The 22226-nt window shown below is 32.0% G+C and overlaps 3 protein-coding genes across 8 annotated transcripts; 2 read left to right on the forward strand and 1 right to left on the reverse strand.

Annotated features, from left to right (window-relative positions):
• The first annotated feature begins 591 nt into the window (after positions 1 to 591).
• On the forward strand, positions 592 to 2504 carry LOC102665856 (uncharacterized). Of its 2 annotated transcripts, none has more exons than XM_041006031.1 (3): positions 592 to 980; positions 1137 to 1244; positions 1638 to 2504. In XM_041006031.1, the coding sequence occupies exons 2-3, from the start codon at positions 1144 to 1146 to the stop codon at positions 2386 to 2388; spliced, it is 852 nt and encodes a 283-aa protein (XP_040861965.1). In that variant the 5' UTR covers positions 592 to 980; positions 1137 to 1143; the 3' UTR covers positions 2389 to 2504. The 2 variants fall into 2 exon arrangements, with proteins under 2 accessions (XP_040861965.1, XP_006589773.1); XM_006589710.4 differs by having other exon boundaries at positions 592 to 821.
• A 4141-nt stretch (positions 2505 to 6645) lies between these two features.
• LOC100819077 (protoheme IX farnesyltransferase, mitochondrial) lies at positions 6646 to 13618 on the reverse strand. 4 transcript variants are annotated; one of them, XM_014763453.3, is made up of 7 exons: positions 13439 to 13618; positions 12823 to 12953; positions 12575 to 12723; positions 11918 to 12043; positions 11348 to 11451; positions 9014 to 9093; positions 6646 to 7003 (listed from the first exon to the last, which is right to left on the reverse strand). In XM_014763453.3, the coding sequence occupies exons 3-7, from the start codon at positions 12619 to 12621 to the stop codon at positions 6995 to 6997; spliced, it is 366 nt and encodes a 121-aa protein (XP_014618939.1). In that variant the 5' UTR covers positions 12622 to 12723; positions 12823 to 12953; positions 13439 to 13618; the 3' UTR covers positions 6646 to 6994. The 4 variants fall into 4 exon arrangements, with proteins under 4 accessions (XP_014618939.1, XP_014618938.1, XP_040861967.1 ...); XM_014763452.3 differs by having other exon boundaries at positions 12575 to 12713; positions 13439 to 13579; XM_041006033.1 differs by having other exon boundaries at positions 6646 to 7047; positions 11918 to 12723; positions 13439 to 13579.
• Positions 13619 to 15379: 1761 nt separating this feature from the next.
• LOC100781676 (transketolase, chloroplastic) lies at positions 15380 to 19429 on the forward strand. Of its 2 annotated transcripts, XM_041006034.1 has the most exons (8): positions 15719 to 15818; positions 16126 to 16177; positions 16667 to 16757; positions 16843 to 16948; positions 17063 to 17345; positions 17570 to 17718; positions 17808 to 17961; positions 18267 to 19429. In XM_041006034.1, exons 2-8 carry the CDS (start codon positions 16130 to 16132, stop codon positions 19224 to 19226), a joined length of 1791 nt encoding a protein of 596 aa, XP_040861968.1. In that variant the 5' UTR covers positions 15719 to 15818; positions 16126 to 16129; the 3' UTR covers positions 19227 to 19429. The 2 variants fall into 2 exon arrangements, with proteins under 2 accessions (XP_003536788.1, XP_040861968.1); XM_003536740.4 differs by having other exon boundaries at positions 15380 to 16177.
• The last annotated feature ends 2797 nt before the right edge of the window (positions 19430 to 22226 follow it).

Below are 22226 nucleotides of genomic sequence, written 5' to 3' on the forward strand. Positions count from 1 at the left end.
AGGCAAATCTGAGATTCTTGTTGATTGTACTTTCTCCTGCAGAGGTTGGATTTTGCATACATTACAGATACCTCTGGCAGATATCTGTCATTTACAAAAGAAAGCATTTGCGTTGCCTTGGAATTTGATTTTGCCCCGAGTTATATTGATTAATATATACCCAAAACACAAAAACCGCTATATATCGACATATTGGTAAATTTGTACAGACCAAGATAAATTATTTTAACCAATATATATATATATATATAATAGCTTTCCCTTAGCCATCTATGACCCAATTCATTTTCTGCAAATAGACACATTTCCCGGTTTTAGTTGAATTTGTGGCATAAGAATACAAGTGACGAGTGCTTTGGTAATTTAGGATAAGCCAAGTTTATGAGGATGCCCTGTTTTCGGGTTATTAAGGAGGCTTTCACATGCCACCAAAACTTTAGTGGATGAATAGCAGCAGAGAGGCAAATTAACCCAATTAAAAATTAACGAAAATAACCCTTCCTTAATTGCAATATATGTTAGACATTAGCTTTAGTTAAATGAAGTCAGCAAAAATAAAACCAACCCAAACGAAACGTAAAACAAGGAGACTTATAACTAAAAAGAGACAGAAAAATCAACATAACACTGATTCTACAACCTCTTTTCTCAGTCAGTTCCTCATGCTCCACTTACCTTCTCTCTCTTCAACTTCTCTTTCTTTTCAAACGCTGAAATCTTGTTTCTCGTTTCGCCACACTCGTTTCCTTCAAACCCAAACCCTACCCATTTCTCCCTCGCCACTTCTATGACCCCTTTTTCTCTTCCTCCGAAGCTTCCAGGTTTAACTGACTCTGCCGTTTGTTTCATTCAAAAACTCACTAAAGTTTTATCTTTTGATCCCTTTTCCTTTTATTCTGTTGCTAAATTGAGCATCTTTTGCGTACCCACATGCAGATTTTGTGGTTGTGAATCTCTGATTTGTTTTTCTGTGTACTAGGGTATTGCACCTGGTGATTTTATGAAGTTTTTTCTTCGGCATTTTATGTATAGCGTTCCTGTGGTTATAGCCAAAAACTGGGCTTGCAGGATTTTTGGTTAAATATTGATTCAGAGAGTTTAGTTTGGGATCCACTTACAAAGCTACAATCTTTCAGGTGAATTATGTCTCAGCAGCAAAACCAAAACCAAAACCTACCCGCGGTTTCGCAATCTCTGCCACAACAAACGGTTTCTGAAGCTGATGTTAAACCCTTCTCAATAAGGTACTAATGTGCTTGAAAATGTTACCATAAACATACCTATGCATTTCAATTTATGAATGAGATTTTACTTTTTTTTCCTTTAATATTATGCCATTATTGCATGTTCTATTTTTTAGATTGATATCTTGGATTGCATTATCTTTTGCTTGTAAGGTGTGAAGCACCTGTTGATTGTAGGTTATTTATAGTCATTCCAACACAGCTTAAGCTTATGATTATTCTCTGTTCAACAACTCTTTTTCTTATTTGATTTTGCCTTTTGCATTTCCTTTTGTGAATTTTACCAAAACTGTGTTTAGATTTTGGAAGGAGTGTTTAAGGCTAGTTTAAGTTTTGTTGTTGACAAACTTTAGAGGTAATAAACATGAAATAGTTATTTTCTTTATGTTGCAGACAGTATGTTCTTGCATCTCGTCACATAAATATCCTTCATAACTGGCCATTTCCTGAGAAGCACTTGCAATTGTGTTTTAAAGATGGTCTGAAGGAGGTGTTGCCACCATTTGGAGGCCAAACTTCACTTGATGAACCACTCAAAGGTTGTTCCAACTTGATGCATTCACTAAATGATAATAATAAAGAAGCTGATTCTTGCATAGCTGAAGTTCCACATCTCATTGATGATGATCACCGACAAAGTACTACTAACAATGAGTGTGTCTACAAAGTCACTAACCACCCTTCATCACATGGAGAGGAAAATCACTCAAATCAGCATAGCTGCAGCATTTCTGACAATTTATCTCAACCAGCAGACACATGTACCCTCCTAAGTTCAATTCATGTTAGTAAGAGTTTGCCATCATCCAAGGAAGTGAAAGATAAACGCAAAAAGCGTAAAGGAAGATGTAAGAAACGCTCAATGGTGGATATTTTAGCCGTGGCACAGCACAGTACATTAGAGGAGATCCATAGGATGAACAAGTTTTATTATGCTGAAACTGTGATTAATGGATGTCAGCAAACGGTGCCTCATGAAAATATTCCCAGGTCTGAGGTCGTGGGTGTGGATTCATGCAGAAAAGCTGGGAGTGAAGATCATGGTGTAGCTAATGTTGATATGACACCAAAAAGGCCATTGCTTCTTAAGTTCAAGCTCAATGGATGTAATGTTAATAGGAATTGCAAATTAAGCATGAATTGAGTCTGTTCAATTTATTCTTATGTTATTATTATTCATTCTAGAATTTCCTCTGATATACTGTCAGATATGAAGCATAAAAGGATGGATATACATATATACATATATCTCCCTGTGGATGTGTCCTAGCATGCTTCTGTTCCTTCCACCAGTATTCATTATGCTTAATTTAGGAGAGAAATTCTTACATTTCTAGTCAACTCCATATTCTATCTTGATTATAAACTAATCGAGTTATATCAGTGGAAAAATGTAATTATTATATGTTGCAATTGCATGCAAGATTTTAAATTACAGTCACCACTGCGATTTCATCATGTTCTTTGTTATTGTAGGGGATTATTGACAAATATGCCTACTTTGGTTACAATTACAGTTGCAAACGTTTAATATTATGATCAAAATTAATCACGGTCGTGAACCGTCTTTAAAACCTTGGTTGCTCACTTGCTTGATCTTAGAAATAGAAAATATTGTGTTTTCGGTATATGAGATATTATAAGGAAAAAGATTAAGGAAAAAAATTTAGGGGAAGAATGTAACACCAAATATAGCTGCTATTGATAGATAAATTAGTGCATAATCTGAACTGTAATTAAGGTGCAGGTACATCAATAACACTGGAAAGTTAGGTTGGCCAATTTTAGTGATCTATCGTTTGATTTATTTTTTCTGTTAGAAATGACATGCATTTTTAATTGGAGACAATAGTCAATAATATTCTAATTGGATTTAAAACTTGTGTTTGGTTTAACTTTTTTATTATTATTTATCTTCTCCTTAAAAGGAAAAGCTCTTCCATTACCTTTCCTAAAATTTCGACATTTTGTTCCTTTTATTGAATAAACAGCTACTTTTATTATATTTGACACGACTTTTTCTTTTCTAATGTTTCTTAAAATTTATTAATTAACATATCCATTAAAAGCTCTTTAATTAGCTTTTCTAGAATCTCTATATTTTATTCTTTCTATTGAATAAAAATTAAACAGCTACTTTTATTATATTTGACACGACTTTTTCTTTTCTACAGTTTCTTAAAATTTAGTATTAATTAATATATCCATTAAAAGATCATTAATTAGCAATCACTATATTGTATTCTTTCAATTGAATAAAAATTAAACAGCTACTTTTATTATATTTGACACAATTTTTTATTTTCTACAGTTTCTTAAAATTTAATTTAATAAGATTTTATAGAATTTCTATATTTTATTATTTTTATCGAATAAAAAATAAATTTGTTTCTACTAAACAGACCCTTATAGTTAAGAAATTTTACCATTAATAAATAAAAAACTGCAGATTTGATCTATTTATTATGAACTTTTAATTTAAAAGTCGGAAGAAAAAAATAATATACACAAAAAGTGATTGGAGTGAGTAACTTTTTTAAGATACTTTTAGAGTAATTTGATTTATTCTCAACTTTTTTTTTTATCTTATCCCTTCACTTAACATCTGTGAGTTCGTGGGAGCAATGCCTTAATAACTGTGATGAGAAAAGAATTGGTTAATTGAGTTTCTTTGAAAATATAAAGTAAAATATTTTTATGTGAATCTATATATATAAAATCTAATATCACATTCACACCCGAAAATTTATCTCATGCGAACATGCTTACAAAAGCATTGAATTGGAAACAAACATATCGAAGTGCAAATACGGTATATCATACTAAATATCAGTTATATTTCCTTAATTTTAAAAGTTTGTTATCTTCCGCTTTAGACTATATATTCATCATTTTCCAAAATTTCAGTTTCCATTTCAAGTCGAGTTTGATTCAATTCAGCTGTTTAGCGATGTTGAAGTGGAAACAGTCAGTAGATTTAGTGTACTGATGAGGTTGAACACAAGTTAGGATATTACTGTCTTGCATGTGAATTTGTTGGTCAATTACACTTGCTTCCATTCACTAAATTGTTTATGGGAATTGTATGTAGTTACTTGCGAAGTGCAATCTTCATGACTGTTCGATTTTCTTAATTTAATTCCTTAGATATTTGACTTGTCAAAATTCAAATGTTAGTCATGATGATATATGGTTTAGTTTGGTGGATGTTATGCTTTTGAAAGGCTCAATTTGGAGCAATAAGCTAGTGTTGGAAATAAGCAATTGCCTTTTAGTAAAATCTCTAACTCTTATGGAAGGTTTCAAACTCAATTGTATAATGAGATGAGATTCAGCCATGATCATTAGATTTCATAATTTTTTTCAAATGCATTTTTTCAACATTAGACCACAAGTTATCCATGTTTGAAGTTAGAGGATAAAGCTTGTCCCTTGAGATGGACCAATTACGTACCAGAGCCTCCAATTGGCTCATTTTCAGTACTTTTGCTTTTTGCCTTCATTCATTCTCTCTCTCTACGATGTAGATATTAATTGTTGACCGACAATGCCACTGTGTGCAAGATTCTTTTTTAATTTGTTGCCTTTGCCTAGTGTTGGATAATGTGAATTCAAACCTCGAACTCGAAGGAAGAAAATTTTTCTGAGGTTGTAGGATGTTTACTAATTAATACAATATGACAGATACTTACTGAGAAGGCCGATGCAGAAAGATGAAAGGAGGTAACACGTGCAAACATATATATATAGTAAATACGTTTAAGTAAAGAATTATTTATAAATTAGGGACTCGACTATTTTCAATATGTATATATGAAGTAATTTTATGGAAAAAAATATATTTGATTGCATGTACGAAAATGACCAAACTTCATGATAGAATGTAAGATGGGTTGTATTTTCAAATGATAATTAACTCAGTTCATGTGGGTTGTAATCTATATTTGCAAGTACTGCTAAGTGTCTAATGGCCTGCAGAACAATGTGTTTTCGAAATAATTATGGTCTCTTAAAAAGTGAGAAAAGTTTTGTTTTAAACACAAATACATTTTTTTTGTGGCTAGTCGGGGCTTTAACACGAATACAATTCAGGCTTAGAATGAAAAGAAATAAGATTAATTTTACTTGAAAGTGAATTTAAAATAACGTGATTTATGCTTCAAATGCGAGCTTAAAGGCAAAATCAATTTTGGTGAACCAGATTCTGAAAGTCTCCCTTACATATATATTTTACAATTTTTGGCTCATCATTCATAACTAAAATACTAAATACTATTATTACAGCATAATCGTCTTTATCTAGTGAAATACTACATGCAATAACAGTCATAAAACATGCATTAGCCAATACTCCAATATATGCATTAGCATTTTTAATACACACACACACACACACACACACATATATATATATATATATATATATATATATATATATATATTGCCGATTAAAAAAAAATCAAATATCAAATTATACCAAATCGTCCAAAACAGTCCAAAACAGTATAAAGACTAATTAACGGATTGACACGTTTTTAAGACACTCCTAAATCCTAATATTCCATTTGGATCCTGTTAATATTGCAGCAGCAAAACTAAAAATAAATTAAGTGTTTTTCTTCTTATCTCTGATTATCAGTTCGTTCAAATCAACCCCTATATGTAAACTTGTTTGGGCCCAATTCGAAATTAAGAGAAAAGAAACGTGTGATGGCTATTATTATTGGTTATCGTAACACTAAAACGAGTTTTTAATTAATAATACCAGAAACATAGCAGAAGGGACATGAGAGCCCCGGAACGCTTTGAACCAAAGTTGAAAACTCAAGTGAAGCCTCACAAATTTTGAAATTAATCCAACCATAAAGAAAGTATATATAACTGGTCAACTTTAGTTGTTGAGACTTGAGATGCTATAATCTGAAAACTAGAGTTGAAATGTTAATCTGAAAATAAAGTATATATATGCAAAGCATGATATATTCATTTTTTTTAAGAATATATAAAGAAATACATACACTCGTGATCATAGGACTCCATCTTCATGTCCCTGTCAAACAAAAAAAAAAGGACTCCATGCCATATCTTTGTCTGTTATTTGCAATTTTTCTCTATCTTACAACTACTTCATTTTCTTTGGTCTTAATCTTCCAATTTTCCGGACAAAAGGTGCCCCCACTAATATCCAGAGTTCTTAGTTTGAATAAACTAAGCTGATTAGTTTCGTATTAGACTTAACTTTGTAACCAACCTTGGGAATTTCAAGGAAAAATCGCTTTTAGTTTGAAAGCAACCAAACATCAAAATTCTCTATGGAATAACGTTAATAGCATTCTCTATGAGGAACGTAACTCTGTGGTATTTCAACATAGATCCAAATTAACATGCATTTATCTGAATGTGATGCAAAAAAGAGTGATATATATCATATAATATTAATGCCAAAGGTGCTATATATAAAAATTAATTCACTCGCATAACATTTGATAAATGCCCAAAGAAAAGTTGACACATAGAAGTTGCTCTCGTGACCCCAACACAAAGGGGAACAGCAATAATCCTTCCCTTATAACAGCCATATATATACACTTTATGATTTAGTCTTTTCTATGTTGGTCTGAACTCTGAAGGTGATCATTGTAATTGTGATGCATACCAGCTAGGTTGAGTGACTTGGGTCGATCGTTCACTAGTTTCAGAATATTTTTCAGATGGGACACATGCGGACTTGGGTCTAGGTGTCTCTCGTGTTAAAACAGCTGAAAGAAGAAAGTAAATTAAGGTTGTCTCTTTAACGAGAAACCTATTCAATGAAATTTATATTATTTCTCACATACTTTAGAATAAAATAAAATTGTTTCATAAATTTGTTTTATTCTTTTTATGCTAATTTAAATGATAAAAATTCAAAACAAACAGTCATTCATTCTTTTACCGTACGTTGCATCTTTCCCAAAACACAAAACAATTAAGAAAATTAATAAATTCCTTTGAATTTTTTGTTTTAATGAGTGCATTAGCAATACATTATAATATTTTGGACAAAAAATCAACGAGTTCCTTTTTTTGCAGTACGTTTAATTCAAAAATAATTATAGTCATTTACAGTTCAATTTTTTAAAAAAAAATTTATCTCTTTTTTCTCATCACACCAACACTAATTTTTTAAATTCTCTCTCCTCACTCCTTTCAAATTAGTATTTAATTTTTTTAAACTCTCACTCCTTTCTCATCTCTCAGCATTAAATATTTTTTATTAACAATTTATATTAAAGATAAACTAAGATAATTGTTTACAATTGATAATCTTTAGAAATTATTTTTATTAATAGCTTATCAAATAAAAATTGCTAAAAAGTAGTTTATTTTTGTATAAAATGTTAATTTACAAATTATTATTTAAATTAAATATGATTTTTTATTAACAATCTTCGTGATTGTTAATAAAAATCATATTTAATATAAACATTCTATACTAAACATAAATTAATTTGATTTTGTTAACAATTTTTTCTATTTTTTAACAACTTGCATTTGATAAATTATTAATAAAAAATATTTCCTCAGATTATCATATGCAGACAAATCTTAGTTTATGTTTATGTTTAATATAAACTGTTAATAAAAAAATATTTAATTGTGAGAGAAGAGAAAGGACAGAGAGTTTAAAAAATTAAATACTAGTAGTTTGAAATGAGGGAAGACAGAGAATTTAAAAAAATAATATTGGTGTGAAATGAGAGAAGAAAGAGGATTTTTTTAATTGAATAGTAAATTATTATAATATCCATAAATTAAACATACTAAAACAAAGAAACTCGTTGGGTTTTTTGTCCAAATATTATGATATAGGTTATTAATGCATTCATACAAAAAAAAAAAATAAAGGTGGAAGTATATATTAACAATTCCTTGCATATAAGAAAACTAGAGACCGTCTTGAAACATTTCTTTAAAAATGTTTCATTCTTTTATGCTTATTTGTATGATAGAAAACTCAAAATAATTAAAATGAACAATTTTTTAGTTGTAAGAAGAATTAATTGAAAGTGAACTCATGATAAACAAGGGACCTATTAAATGAAACTCACGTTATTTTCAAGATGCTTTGGAAGTATACTTAACATTTAAAGATGAAATCATTTCTTAAACTTATTTTATTTTTTATGCCTATTTATACAATCAACAATGCAAAATAATTAATTACAATCATTTCTTATATTTTTGGGTTTATTCTTTTACCATCCCTTATGATTTTATGATACAAATAAGCACAAAAGGAATGAAAACTAACTTTATTTTAAAAAAATAAATAGTTTTGATTGTTAAATTTTATGCTATAAGTATGTGGACACAAATCCAACGTGTAAAAAATAACTTGATTTAATAGGTTTTTCGTTCAGGAACATATTTGTTTATGAAGTGTGTCGTCTAAAAATTATTATACTCATTTTCAATTAGACAATTCACAGACCCTCAAATTTACAATTAAGGTGTAAATGTTTGTTTGATAAGAGGATCAATGATCAAACAGTCCAAATATGAAGAGGAAAGTGATAACATGCATGTGTCGTAATTGGGTTTAATTATGATGTGGCCAAATTAAAGAGTAGTAAATCCAATGGTTAACAACACTATAAGAGGGAAAAAGAAAAAGATCATATAATTTTGAAAAAATAAGTGATATCAGTGTGTATCATGCATGTTCATTTCATTTATTTCTTTAAAATTTTATTAATGAAAGAAATGGAGAAGAGGAAAATTTTGACCTGTATCTGTATAAGAGAAGGGCCAGGAAAGCAAAACAATTTTGCTCCAGCTGATGCTGCATTCTTTTGCTTTTGCACACCTAACCCAACAAATAATAGACTTCATTTGTCATAAGATCACAAAATAAAAGTGGTTGAGAGAAAAACAGAAAAGAAGGGTGCAAACATATAGAATAGAAGAGGAGAATATGACACAAAAGAAAGGGAACCTATAAAAAAAAAAGATTGAAAATAAGAATACTTTAATGAGACAAGAAATGTCCTCTGAGTCGCTGCAAATTGGAGTGAGTGAGAGACTGGCGATTTGGGAATGCAAGAGGCAAATTCGCCAATCACTTTCATTATCCTCTCCATTCTTCCATTACTAATGTACTTTAAGAAAACAAATACTGTAAAATAAAAATGAGGGAGGCAGGGAAGAAATGAAAAGAATATTTTCTCTTCACTCTCACACCAAACATTACTTTACAACATCATCTTACATGAACCAAATAACATTTCTCAGGACTTCAGGCAATGTTCCTTATATATAGTAGTACTTCGCATCGCCCTGGTCCCACACAAAATCATTTATTTTTTATTTTTTTTAAATACAACTCAACTCATTAATTGTCTTTAATTTATTTTTCTTTTATTTAATATTTTTCTTCTAATTTAAAATTATCTGTGCTATTTTTTATCACAAATTTTAATTATTTTTGTTTAAAATTAAATTTGTAATTGATTATTTCTTCTTAACAGTTTTAAATATTTAATAATTCATTAAATGTTTCTCTAAAAATAATCATTAAATGTTTATCATTAAATATAATTATTTAATGCATTAAATTAATACATTAAACATACCTATTTAATACATTAAATTAATTGATAAAATATAATTTCAAGCTAATACATGCCTTAGAACATCTCCCATAAGAATTTTTTTAAGTGGTTTTTTAAACTAATTTTTGTGATCCTCATAATATTTTTTGTGATCACACATTGTCATATCAGTATAGAAATTCATACATAATTTTATTTAAATGACAAGAAACTCTAGAAAATTTTAAGAAATTCACATTTTTATATATTTTTTATTTTCACTTAATTATGATTTAATTATGGTATTGTTATATAAAAGTTAAATATTATTTTTTATTGCTAAGAAATAATTTCTTGCAGTTTCTTGAAGAAAATACAAATCTCATTTTAAGAAACTCTTCATGTCACATAGATTTGTTCTAATGAAAAAAAATAATAAAAAAATAATTTTTTCACTTAAGAAATCCTTCCAGAAATTTCCTGAGATACTCTTATTATTCCAATGAATAAGGATGATAATTTCACGTTTTTAAATTAATAAATTAAATATAATAAGTTAATAACTCCTTCCCCTCATTCTTGTAATAACCAAATTTGAAGTTTTGTTAGGTATTTTTAATAAAAAAATAATTTAACTATGGTAATTGTCTTTAGTTTATTTTTCTTTTATTTAATATTTTTCCTCTAATTTAAAATTATGTGTGCTATTTTTTTATCTCAAATTTTAATTATTTATGTTTTAAAATTAAATTTGTAATTGATTATTTTATCTTAATAGTTTTAAATATTTAATAATTCATTAAATGTTTCTCTAAAAATAATCATTAAATGTTTATCATTAAATATAATTATTTAATGCATTAAATTAATACATTAAACATACCTATTTAATACATTAAATTAATAGATAAAATATAATTTCAAGTTAATGCATGCCTTAGAACATCTCCCATAAGAATTTTTTAAGTGGGTTTCTTAAATTAATTTTTATGAGTCTCATAGTATCAAGATTTTCTAAGGTGAAAAATTCATATTAAATGAAAAACTTTCTACCTTTTCAATCGTCGATTTAACTCAAATCCCCTCATTATAGTTTAAGGTTCTGTATACAAGCTGCTACACTAATGTCTTTCAGCACAAAACATACAGACAAGGTCTTCAACTGTTTGGACAATACAGTGGCACGGGCAACAGATGCTATTAATAGAACCAAATACTGAATTTATTGTCAGCTTTGTCTCTGTCCAATCCCATTGCCACATGCAAAAAGGCTATATTTTTTACTTGACTAAAATTATAATTTTTTATTTTATTAATTATAAAATATTAAAAAATTCATACAACTCCACAAAACGGCACAGGCCAGAATCTTATTTAAGAAAGATTTCTTGATGAGGATTTTACTTCAAATGAAATTTCTAACGAATCATATCAAAGCAAGCTATCAATACTAGCACCAGATAATTAAGATAAAAAATCTAAAGAAAAACAATAATGAAGTATTTCTAGAAGAAGGAAACATCTACTCACAGTCATAAGCCAAGAACCCCAAAGGGATTAGATACATAGAGTTCCCTAAAGCCACCAATGATATTCTATGCCCAGATGCATCAGCAAGAGAGTACATCTTAAACCTAAATTTGCAACCAAAACACACAAGTGTCAATAAGCAAAGGATATTGTGTAGTTTGGAGCATAAGTAATTGAATGAAAAGTTTATTAAGAGTGTAGTCATCCACCATGTGCAGCAATCAGCACATCAAATCAACATGTTTAATGAGCACAATTTGTATGCTAAATGTTTATATAAATTTGGTCAAATCCAGATCTCTATACATTTTTAAAAAATTCTGGGTCCTTGCAGTTTAGATCGTAATTGAGTCCCCATAATTTCATTAAAAAATGTTATATTGCTATCCTGAATCAGACATTGCATCAGAGTCATTTAAGTTCTTTGTTTATATGAACAAGGACTTTGGCAGATATTGACTAGACAAACAATATGAATATCCACCACTTAAAACAAATATTATATTACAGAGCACCAAAATAGTTGTATGAAAAAAAATTGTCACTATAAACAAAGATATAAGAACATACCCTCCAGCAGCAAAATCATCACGACACAAATAGGCTAAGGCCATAAAGTGTGGTATTTTCCAAAAATACAAAGCAACTGGAAGAATCATTGCATTTAGTGAAATATCATTAGAAGCTGCAGCCCATCTGAAAATCAACATAAAAAGAAGGTGAAGAAGGGCAAAAAATACACGTGCACATGCCTATACACACATGGTGAATGAAGTGAGACAACATGAGTAAAGAAGAAAGGAAAAAGAGAGATTGAATTGAAACTCATTTTCACTTCAAAAGAATTGAAACTCATTTTCAGGTAGTTAGGGATTGAATTACATGATCTTTCAACATTTCACTCATTAATCCCATTGGACTAACAAAGAGGGGGGTTAAGCTTTAGAATAACTCTGCCAAATATTTAAAACTAATAATACCTTGACCAATAGAAAGTCAATAAATGACTTGGATAAAATTCGTCTCTGGCAATGGAAATTTAACGCACACAAAATACCAGCATGAAAAATATTGAGTCAAGCCATATCAATCTTGTGTGGAACAACATAACTTCATAGGGATTTTACATTGCACATGGTAAAAAAAAGTTAAACAACAGTCACATATATTCCTAAAGCATTCTGAAATTTGCAATACATATGAAAGCCAAAAACAATTGTACATAACTTTATCCCAAAAGTGGTGGAATAGCACCGACAACAGCTCCCACCCATGTATTTACGAGATGAATCTGCTTCAAGGGTGTATATACAAATGCATACAGAATTAGGTTGGAAGCAGCAAGCCCAGCAGCTAACATATTAGTCTGGAATAACCTTGTCATAAAGCAGCAATGTTAGTCCCTCCACACAAAGCACATCAAATTACACTAGAAAAGCATACAAACAACAAAGTACGCAAATTAGTTTCAATACCTGCGTAGCTCTCTGCCAGCTAATCCAACAGAGGATGCCGAGCCAACAGCATGAGGTATTGTGATGCGTCCTGAGGGTAGTGGCCTTCGACTTGTTCTCTTCATTTTAGCATCATTATTGATCTCAAACACCTAAAAAGAGACAACCATTGAATAGATCTTACGTTGACCAAAAATCTAAGAGACAGCATTAAGGGGGAATAAAAAGCACATACTTCAGAACAAATCTATTTAAAAGGTCTTTAAGCCATAATAAAAATAATATATTTGACATTAATAACAGTTACATAGCTAGAAGGAAAAAAACAAGGTTGAGTTTATCACTGTCTATCTTGGTATAGATACTCCCACTCCTCTTTCTTTATATTGTCGAATTGAAAGACTGATTTGATCAAGAATGGGTGAGAGAGGAAGAAGTCATTAAAAAATGAACAAGAAAATATATGAAAAGCAATTGAAATTGTGAAAACATTAATTATTTGGCAAGAAATAATTTCTAGCAATGAAAATTCTGCCTAGCTGCAATGAAAACAGCGCCATAGGAGTATTTAAACAAGGGAACTATCTCATTAGGTGCCTAACTATACTGTAAAAGAACGGGAATGTTAAGAAAGAACCTGAGAAGAGCTTTAGACGCTGAAGCAGAAGAGATATCAAGTGCAGTTACGATGAGATGGGGATTCGAAGAATTGAGCCTCAACATCATTGATTGCACCAAATCGGAAGAACAACACTTCGTATCCCAACACACTCACGTTGTACAGTACAGCACACGCTTCCCTTCTAACTTGATTAATTGGGCTCACAAGCCACAACAACACACAGTTTTGGGCCTTATCATTATAATGGGTCTGTGGACTCACTTAACCATTTCATAATGGATGTATATTTACGAGAAAAAAGGAAAGCTATTCTTTATCTTTGTAGGTATAATATTTTTCATAATTTTAACAAGTTAATATTATAAAATAAATTTATATTATATTATAGATAAATAAATTTTACTTATTTGATTTATAAAAAAATTAACTTTAAATGTACCATGACTAAATTTTAAAAGCAAAACAGTTTTGTCAACACAAGAATTCTGTTATATTGAGTTTACTGCTCATTTTAATTACTTAAAAAAATTACATCAGAGGTTCCTTATGAATAATAGCATATTTAATTTATTTGAAATGATTCTGAAATGCGATTCAGTAATAATGAAAATTTCAGTTGATGTATCTCTCTATTTACATAAACTGTTATTCAACTAGTATTTTAATCCGTTTAATGGTGATCATGGGCAGCAAGTGTCGGGCACTCTATAAAATACCCAGTCTTAATAAGTTTTTGGAAATCATTCCTCAATGTGGATTTACAATGGCTTCAGAGCATAAGCTATTTTCAATGACTTTTGCGTGTCTCCTCAATTTGACGTGAAAAATATTAAAACGTGTGTCTAACACACTATTATTCAGCTAGCCTTTCTTTACACTTAATTGTCTTCTTTGAACTTATGAAACAGAGACATATAGCCCAAAAACTTGTACATTTAAATGGACAATATAACAACTATTTATATTTATATTTATATACCATATAAAACTTAGCAGCAAATCCCTCGCAATTTTAGTTCCAGTCTCGCATATTCTTTTGTTTGACTGATTTGTACTTAAACATTTTTTTATATTGGTAATGATCTTATTTGATAGAAAATAAGCCCTCATCTGGTGTTAAGAAATAATAGTTACATCTTCTTCTTTTTATGTTGTAGTAACTGATAATGACACATTAAAATGGTTTTTTTTCAAGTTATTTTTGAAAAATATATTTGCCACTCATAGCAGGTAAGATTTGTGGTTCTGCTCCGATGTCAGCAAGCTTTAACCCCCTTATCTAAATAAAGAGGATAAACAAAGTATTGACATGTTTCTTCTGTAACTTTGTTAGATAAAAACACCAAATTTATGTTTAATATGTAAAATTTAATCAATTTAACGGCTAAATTGATCAATTCAATACTAGTTTAAAAGAACTTTGACGGTTAAATTAATTAAATTCATATTTTACAAAAAATTATTAAATACTTTTCAGTATAAAAGTTTGATATTTAATATAATCCATTATGTCTCTTAAAATATTAAGTTAATTTTCAAAATGTTTAAGGAATCGACATAATATATCATGTGATTCTAGAAAATTAACTTGAGCATAGATATTCTGAAAAAAGAAAGATATAAGCTTCTTTTTTTACTGTATATACATAAGCTTCTTATACATTCATGTAATTCGAGTATTTATGTCATGTAATTTCAGGAATCTTCTTCACTAGTATAGTTTTGCAAAACAAAAACATTTTTGCACGATGTTTCTTAAGTTTAGAGAATATGTTAGATCACTAAGTAGAAAAAGATTAAAAAATATATGAAATATAAAGAATTTATATTTATATACTATGCAAAAAGTAATGATTTGATCATATGGAAATAATGAAATTATTTACATAAACGTCAAGGAGCAGTGTATGCTTTACATAATAAAACACTAAACGGGGAGAATAAGATGCGAATATACTACTATAATAAATTTAGAATAGATGGAATAAAGTATATTATCATGTTATATTTTTATCTTTGAAATTATGAGAAAAAAGATGAGGCAGAGAAGTAAGAAGAAGATAGCCAGAAGTATAGGCTAAGATTGTCCACAACATGTGGACAGCAGGAACAACGAGTGTATAGATCAACAACTACCTTTCCCTTTTCGTCTATCAGTCCAAACACTCTTCTTCTTCTTCTTCTTCTTCACTCTACAACCACTAAACTAAGTGGTTGGTTTTGGTTTAGTTTCATTTTTTTGAAGCTCTTAAACTTAAGGCTTAAGCCATGGCATCCTCATCCTCTCTGCATCTATCTCAGGCCCTTCTGGCACGTGCTGTGTACCTTCATGGCTCTTCTTCTTCTGACCGTGTCTCACTCTCCTTCCCATCATTCTCTGGCCTCAAGTCACATTCTACATGCAAAGCAGCAGCAGCCACGTCCTCGCGTAGAAGGGGTGCTTGTCCATCCACCAACGTTGTTCGAGCCGCTGCGGTTGAGACACTCGACCAAACCACCGAGGTTTCTCTGGTGGAGAAATCCGTCAACACCATTCGGTTTTTGGCCATTGATGCAGTTGAGAAGGCCAACTCTGGTCACCCTGGTCTCCCCATGGGGTGTGCTCCAATGGGTCACATTCTCTACGATGAGATAATGAGGTACAATCCTAAGAACCCCGCTTGGTTCAACCGTGACCGTTTCGTTCTCTCTGCTGGACATGGCTGCATGCTCCAATATGCTCTCCTTCACCTTGCTGGCTATGACACTGTTCAGGTCAGTTTTTACTTCTTTTTTTCATTTTTCTACTTTCACTATTGGGAGTGACTCGGAACTGTGATCCTCATGTCGTTAGAATTTAATTTAAGTGCATTGTTACACTGTCATCAAATCGCATTTTTTTCATGTATGTTAAGTTTTATAATAATTACCTTAAAACTCATACCTATATGATTTTTGATCAGTTTGGTAATGTAAAAATCTTTATTCTGACATGACAGTGGAACAAAATTTAACTCGTGTTGTTATCTGATCTCTAAATTTATTTAAGTTGATTGGTGAAACAGTTTTGAATCCTTGTAAATTTGTGTGGCCTTTGTTTTTTTTTTTTTTAATCTCTTTTGGTAAGAATGAGATGGTATATGTATCTTAATAGCCCCCACCAAAGGTTGACATGGATGACCTTTGATGGAAATATAATTGTGAAGCTTTTAAAGTTGTGGGATCTTCATTACCTGAATTTGTTGTTTCGGGGTTACATGATAGGAACAAGACCTTAAGGAATTCCGACAATGGGGAAGCAGAACTCCTGGACATCCTGAGAACTTTGAGACCCTTGGAGTTGAAGTGACCACAGGTTAGATGTTTCATTGGTTTATGTTACTGTTATCATGGTGAGCCTTTTTGCTGTGTTCTGTTGCTTATCCTCACGTTTTGTTTAGGTCCTCTTGGTCAGGGCATTGCCAATGCTGTTGGATTAGCACTAGCTGAGAAGCACTTGGCTGCACGATTTAACAAGCCTGACAATGAGATTGTTGACCATTACACGTAGGATAATTGCATCTTGTTTTGTTCTCATTCTCTCTACATTGTGATCTACGTCTTGCAATTCCTGGTGTTTTACCCATGAGAATTGTTTTTTTCTTTGTTTTACTCTTGTAGATATGTTATATTGGGTGATGGTTGTCAAATGGAGGGAATTTCAAATGAAGCATGCTCACTTGCCGGTCACTGGGGTCTAGGAAAGCTCATTGCTTTATATGATGACAATCACATTTCCATTGATGGTGACACTGAGATTGCATTCACTGAGAATGTTGATCAGCGTTTTGAAGCACTTGGATGGCATGTAATTTGGGTGAAGAATGGAAATACTGGATATGATGAAATTCGTGCAGCCATTAAAGAAGCAAAGGCTGTCAAAGACAAACCCACTTTGATCAAGGTTAGTTACATGAACTGAAGATTGAAGCAAATGGATTGATCAAAAACATCATTTATGTCACTAGTTACCTTGAGTATACTAGTGAAAGTAGCATAATGTGATTTCTGTGAGCGAAAGTAAACCATTTTCATATGCTTTGTTTTTTTTTTTTTTTTGGGGGGGGGGGGGGGGGGGGGGGAGGGGGTGTATTTTATCAGCTTGCTCATCTGTGATACTATTCACAGGTAACCACTACCATTGGATTTGGTTCTCCAAACAAGGCTAATTCCTACAGTGTTCATGGGAGTGCATTAGGTGCTAAAGAAGTGGATGCTACAAGGAAGAATCTTGGATGGCCATACGAGCCTTTCCATGTGCCAGAAGATGTCAAGAAGTATGATGGGGAGTTAGAGATATCTTTGTTTCCTCTTAGTCTGCTGAGATTTTCATGATCTAGAATGAAACTTTCTTTATTTTCCTTAGGCATTGGAGTCGCCATACACCTGAGGGTGCTAAACTTGAAGCTGAGTGGAATGCCAAGTTTGTGGAATATGAGAAGCAATACAGTGAGGAAGCTGCAGAGCTGAAGGCTATTATTACTGGCGAATTACCAGCTGGTTGGGAGAAAGCACTTCCGGTGAGTAAACTAACAAACTTCTAGGTTTCTCCTAATATTTATTTTGAGCTATATCTCCTTAGTAGTTGAATGATGCGTAATCCAATTTTACTGAATGGTGGTGATTCGTTTCCATGGTTTGTTATAATCATTAACTTTCCTAATTACAGTTAAAATTCATATTAAGTACATTGCATCTTCACTCATCATCCATCTTTTTGCTTCATGCATGTATAGCCTTCAAACTTTTAAGATAAATAAAACTTGACTTCCATCATTTGTTTCTGGATTATTGACTACCCTTCTAATTAAATTTCAACTTTCAGACATACACACCAGAAAGCCCTGCTGATGCTACAAGAAATCTGTCTCAGCAAAATCTAAATGCCCTTGTTAAGGTTCTTCCTGGTCTACTTGGTGGTAGTGCAGATCTTGCCTCTTCCAACATGACCTTATTGAAATCGTATGGGGATTTCCAAAAGAATACTCCCGAAGAGCGCAATGTTAGGTTTGGTGTTAGAGAACATGGAATGGGAGCAATCTGTAACGGTATTGCTCTTCATAGCCCCGGATTCATTCCATACTGTGCAACTTTCTTTGTCTTCACTGACTATATGAGAGCTGCCATAAGGATTTCTGCACTGTGTGAAGCTGGAGTTATTTATGTGATGACTCATGATTCGATTGGACTTGGAGAGGATGGACCAACTCATCAGCCAATAGAGCATTTGGCAAGCTTCAGGGCAATGCCAAACACTTTGATGCTTCGTCCAGCTGATGGTAATGAAACTGCTGGATCATACAAAGTTGCTGTGGTTAACAGGAAGAGACCCTCAATTCTTGCACTTTCTAGGCAAAAGTTGACCCAACTTCCAGGAACTTCTATTGAGGGAGTTGAAAAGGGTGGCTACACCATTTCAGACAACTCATCAGGTAACAAGCCTGATGTTATTTTGATTGGAACTGGTTCTGAGTTGGAAATTGCTGCTGCTGCTGCTGAGGATCTAAGGAAGGAAGGAAAAGCTGTTAGAGTTGTTTCTTTTGTTAGCTGGGAACTTTTTGATGAGCAGTCAGATGAATACAAGGAGAGTGTTCTACCTGCTTCAGTAACAGCTAGAGTTAGCATTGAGGCAGGATCAACATTTGGTTGGCACAAGATTGTTGGAAGCAAAGGAAAGGCCATAGGCATTGATCGATTTGGAGCAAGTGCTCCAGCTGGAAAAATATACAAGGAGTTTGGTATCACCAAGGAAGCTGTTATTGCTGCTGCCAAAGAACTTTCGTAGATATATTTGTTGAGTTTCTTTTATCTCATCTAGAACTTGTGGTTTTCACTTGTGGCTTTGGGTTACTGTTACATGACTTGTTTTTTGAGATATCACTTTAGCCACAATAAGGAAGATTAGATTGTTCTTGCATATGATTGTCAGAGGAACCACTTACATTGAAGGATGAGTTGAATTAATGAAGTTGTATGAATTTGTAACAACTATTTGGCTTGCTCTGTGGTGTAGTTGAATTAGTGATGCTCACTCTAGCACTCAATTCTGGACAGATATGGCTTCTAGGAAGAATTATATCCTTCTCTATTTTTTTTTCTTAAAAATAAAAAATAAAGAATCTAGTTTAAAACCATTACTCAATCTTGTCTCTCAAAAGCTAGGGCTATATGATTGTTTCACTGATAATAATTTTACTTTTAGTGTAGAAAAGAATTTCAAAAGAATCCAATTTATGTATGGTACTGTCTGTTCCAGGACTTTCTTCCTGAAATTTTGCCTAATGTGGTAGGAACTTGAGTATAGATATCATGGCTTTAGTTCTCATGATATCTAAAAACAAAAAAAGTCCCGTATGGCTTCCTTAGGAACTTCGTTGATGATCCTCCCTCTAGGTTTTGAGAGAGAGAATTGAAACGAAGAATAAGGTGTTACCATATTGGTAAGAATGAAATAATTACACAACCTAGTAATTCAATTATGTACTGAATATATCACAAATACAAAATGAAGCCTATGCTATTTTGTTTGTTTAAAAACAATGTATCAAAAATTATTTTGGGGGGTTGTTCTTGTTTCTATTCAAGTTATATAAAAGGTGAGCATACACTAATTCATTCCACAAATCAGGAACACCGGGAAGACACCAATGGCTACAATCCTGGTGTATGAGCATATGTCTTTTTGTTTCTTCTGTCATATTCTCGTTTCTGAACAAGGAAGGGTGAGCATCACGCCTGAAATAAGTCATTTTCGTGATGTTCAAATAGAAGACTGGAGTCTTCATTTTCTTAATTACAGAGTCAATGGTCATCATCATTTCAGGAGTTTCTAAGTCAGACTCACTTTCCAGTGGTTCTGTCTCATTGTCACACTTACCACCTGAATTCCATTCTCCACCCCTATATCAGGAAAAAAAATGATTATATTGAAGTCCTAAATCCAAAGCACTCACTAAACAAAATGCTCTTTGTTACCTGAAGTGAGATGGAGAATAGCCCCTGAAGAAAACTGTAGTTTTCTTAGGATCAATATTAGAATCTATCCACTGTGCCCATGTCAACAAAGCTTTATGAAATGCCTCCTCAACATTCATTTGTCCATAGATATGATTTCCTTCTTGATAATATCCCTTACTGCAAGTTGCTTAAAAAAGTTGTCATCTAAACTTTCCCACTACTGCCTCTAAATCTAAATAATTTTCGTTTGAGTAATGAAAGATCATGCATTGATCTGTAACCTTGTCTGTTATAAATGTGGCAATCAATAGAAAAGAACAAAACTTACGGATAGTTTCTTAGGTGTTTTTAATGCGGTTTGTGAATCAAAATTAGAGTTTCACTTCAGTAATTTATGTTGATTTTTAACATAAGCCTTTATTATGTAGATTACCGAGAAGAAACTTCAATTCTAATTGGAGAACAATACTAAAAGCACCTATGAAATTGCATATGGTTTTGTCCAATAGAAAAGTAACATCACTTTTATTCTACCAACTACCAAGGAAACAAATTTAAAAGAAGAAGCAATACCCTTCTATTCTTTTCTCATGAGTCCACCAGTGACCTGTGTTAAAGATAAGAACATCTGCATCTTTGTACTTATCACAAGATCTCTCAAGCACATCAAGACGAAGTGTTTCTTTTGTTGATCCCTTCAGGTCTGGAGTCTCCCACTCTTGAACAAGAAACACCGAACGAAAGAACTCAACTGAGCAATTGTAATCCTGTTCAGACATTAACCAAGTTAGTATTCTGGTATAGAACAGCAACCCCAACTTAAATTTAATCACCAATATTATCCTGCTCTAAGAAATGGAACTCAAGATCAAACAATTGGGTATAGCTACTTTTAATTTCTGGACCTTATGTCTACATACTTATTGATCATATAGTAATCAGATGTAATGTAACATCGACAAATTTTTCGCTTCAATGTGAATCTTTTCTGATGTTGTCTCACATTTGTTTTTGTTAAAGTAAACAGGAAAAAGATGCAAAAGAGCCGTGAAAATTCCATCTTAAATACAGTGAGGGAATAACATCTGACATACTTGGAAGATAAATGAGTACGAACCCTCAGTTCGAAATTCTTCTCTACCAGAGGCTTCAAACAATCTGCTCTGATCTTCCACTGAATTTCTAAGAACACAAACCAGAGATTCCCACATATTCCTATTGAGGGAATCACCAACAAAAATTAAACGTTTCCCTCTTAGCATCTCCAACATGTCATTAGCTTTAAACCTGCGTACATTACTCATCTCACTAAAAGAGAACCAAAAGGTACAGCAACACAAAAAAAATTCATCTCTCTCTATCTTCTCAGACAAAAAAAAAAGAAAAAGGAAAAATAGCTAGCCGTTATTGAATCCTAGAAATATGAACGTAAGATAATAGCTAGCTCGGCATATATATTCTCATGCACTCTGAGAGTCTCATAGCAATTTTATATTGAGAGTTGCTATGGTAGCAAGAAAGAGTTTTTGTATAAATGTTTTAGACAAATACTTGAATGATTTTGGGCACGTTAAAGGAGAGAGCTTTTTCAATAACAGAATAAAAAAAACCTTAAATTTCTGAGGGTACCAAAGAACTTCTCTTTTACATTGCTTCCTATTGGAATACCTTGGCACGTTGCAATTCTTGGGCTGCCAGCGGTACTTCTCATACAGATTTTCACTCTTACCATTGCGGAAACAGTTGAAAGGCTCATCAATATAGGGACAAGAGCCAGCAATGTAAAGAGGGTATGAATCATCTCTGACCCATGACCCTTCATACATAT

The sequence above is a fragment of the Glycine max genome, chromosome 10 (genome assembly GCF_000004515.6).
Source record: "Glycine max cultivar Williams 82 chromosome 10, Glycine_max_v4.0, whole genome shotgun sequence".
NCBI classification, from domain to species: Eukaryota; Viridiplantae; Streptophyta; class Magnoliopsida; order Fabales; family Fabaceae; genus Glycine; species Glycine max.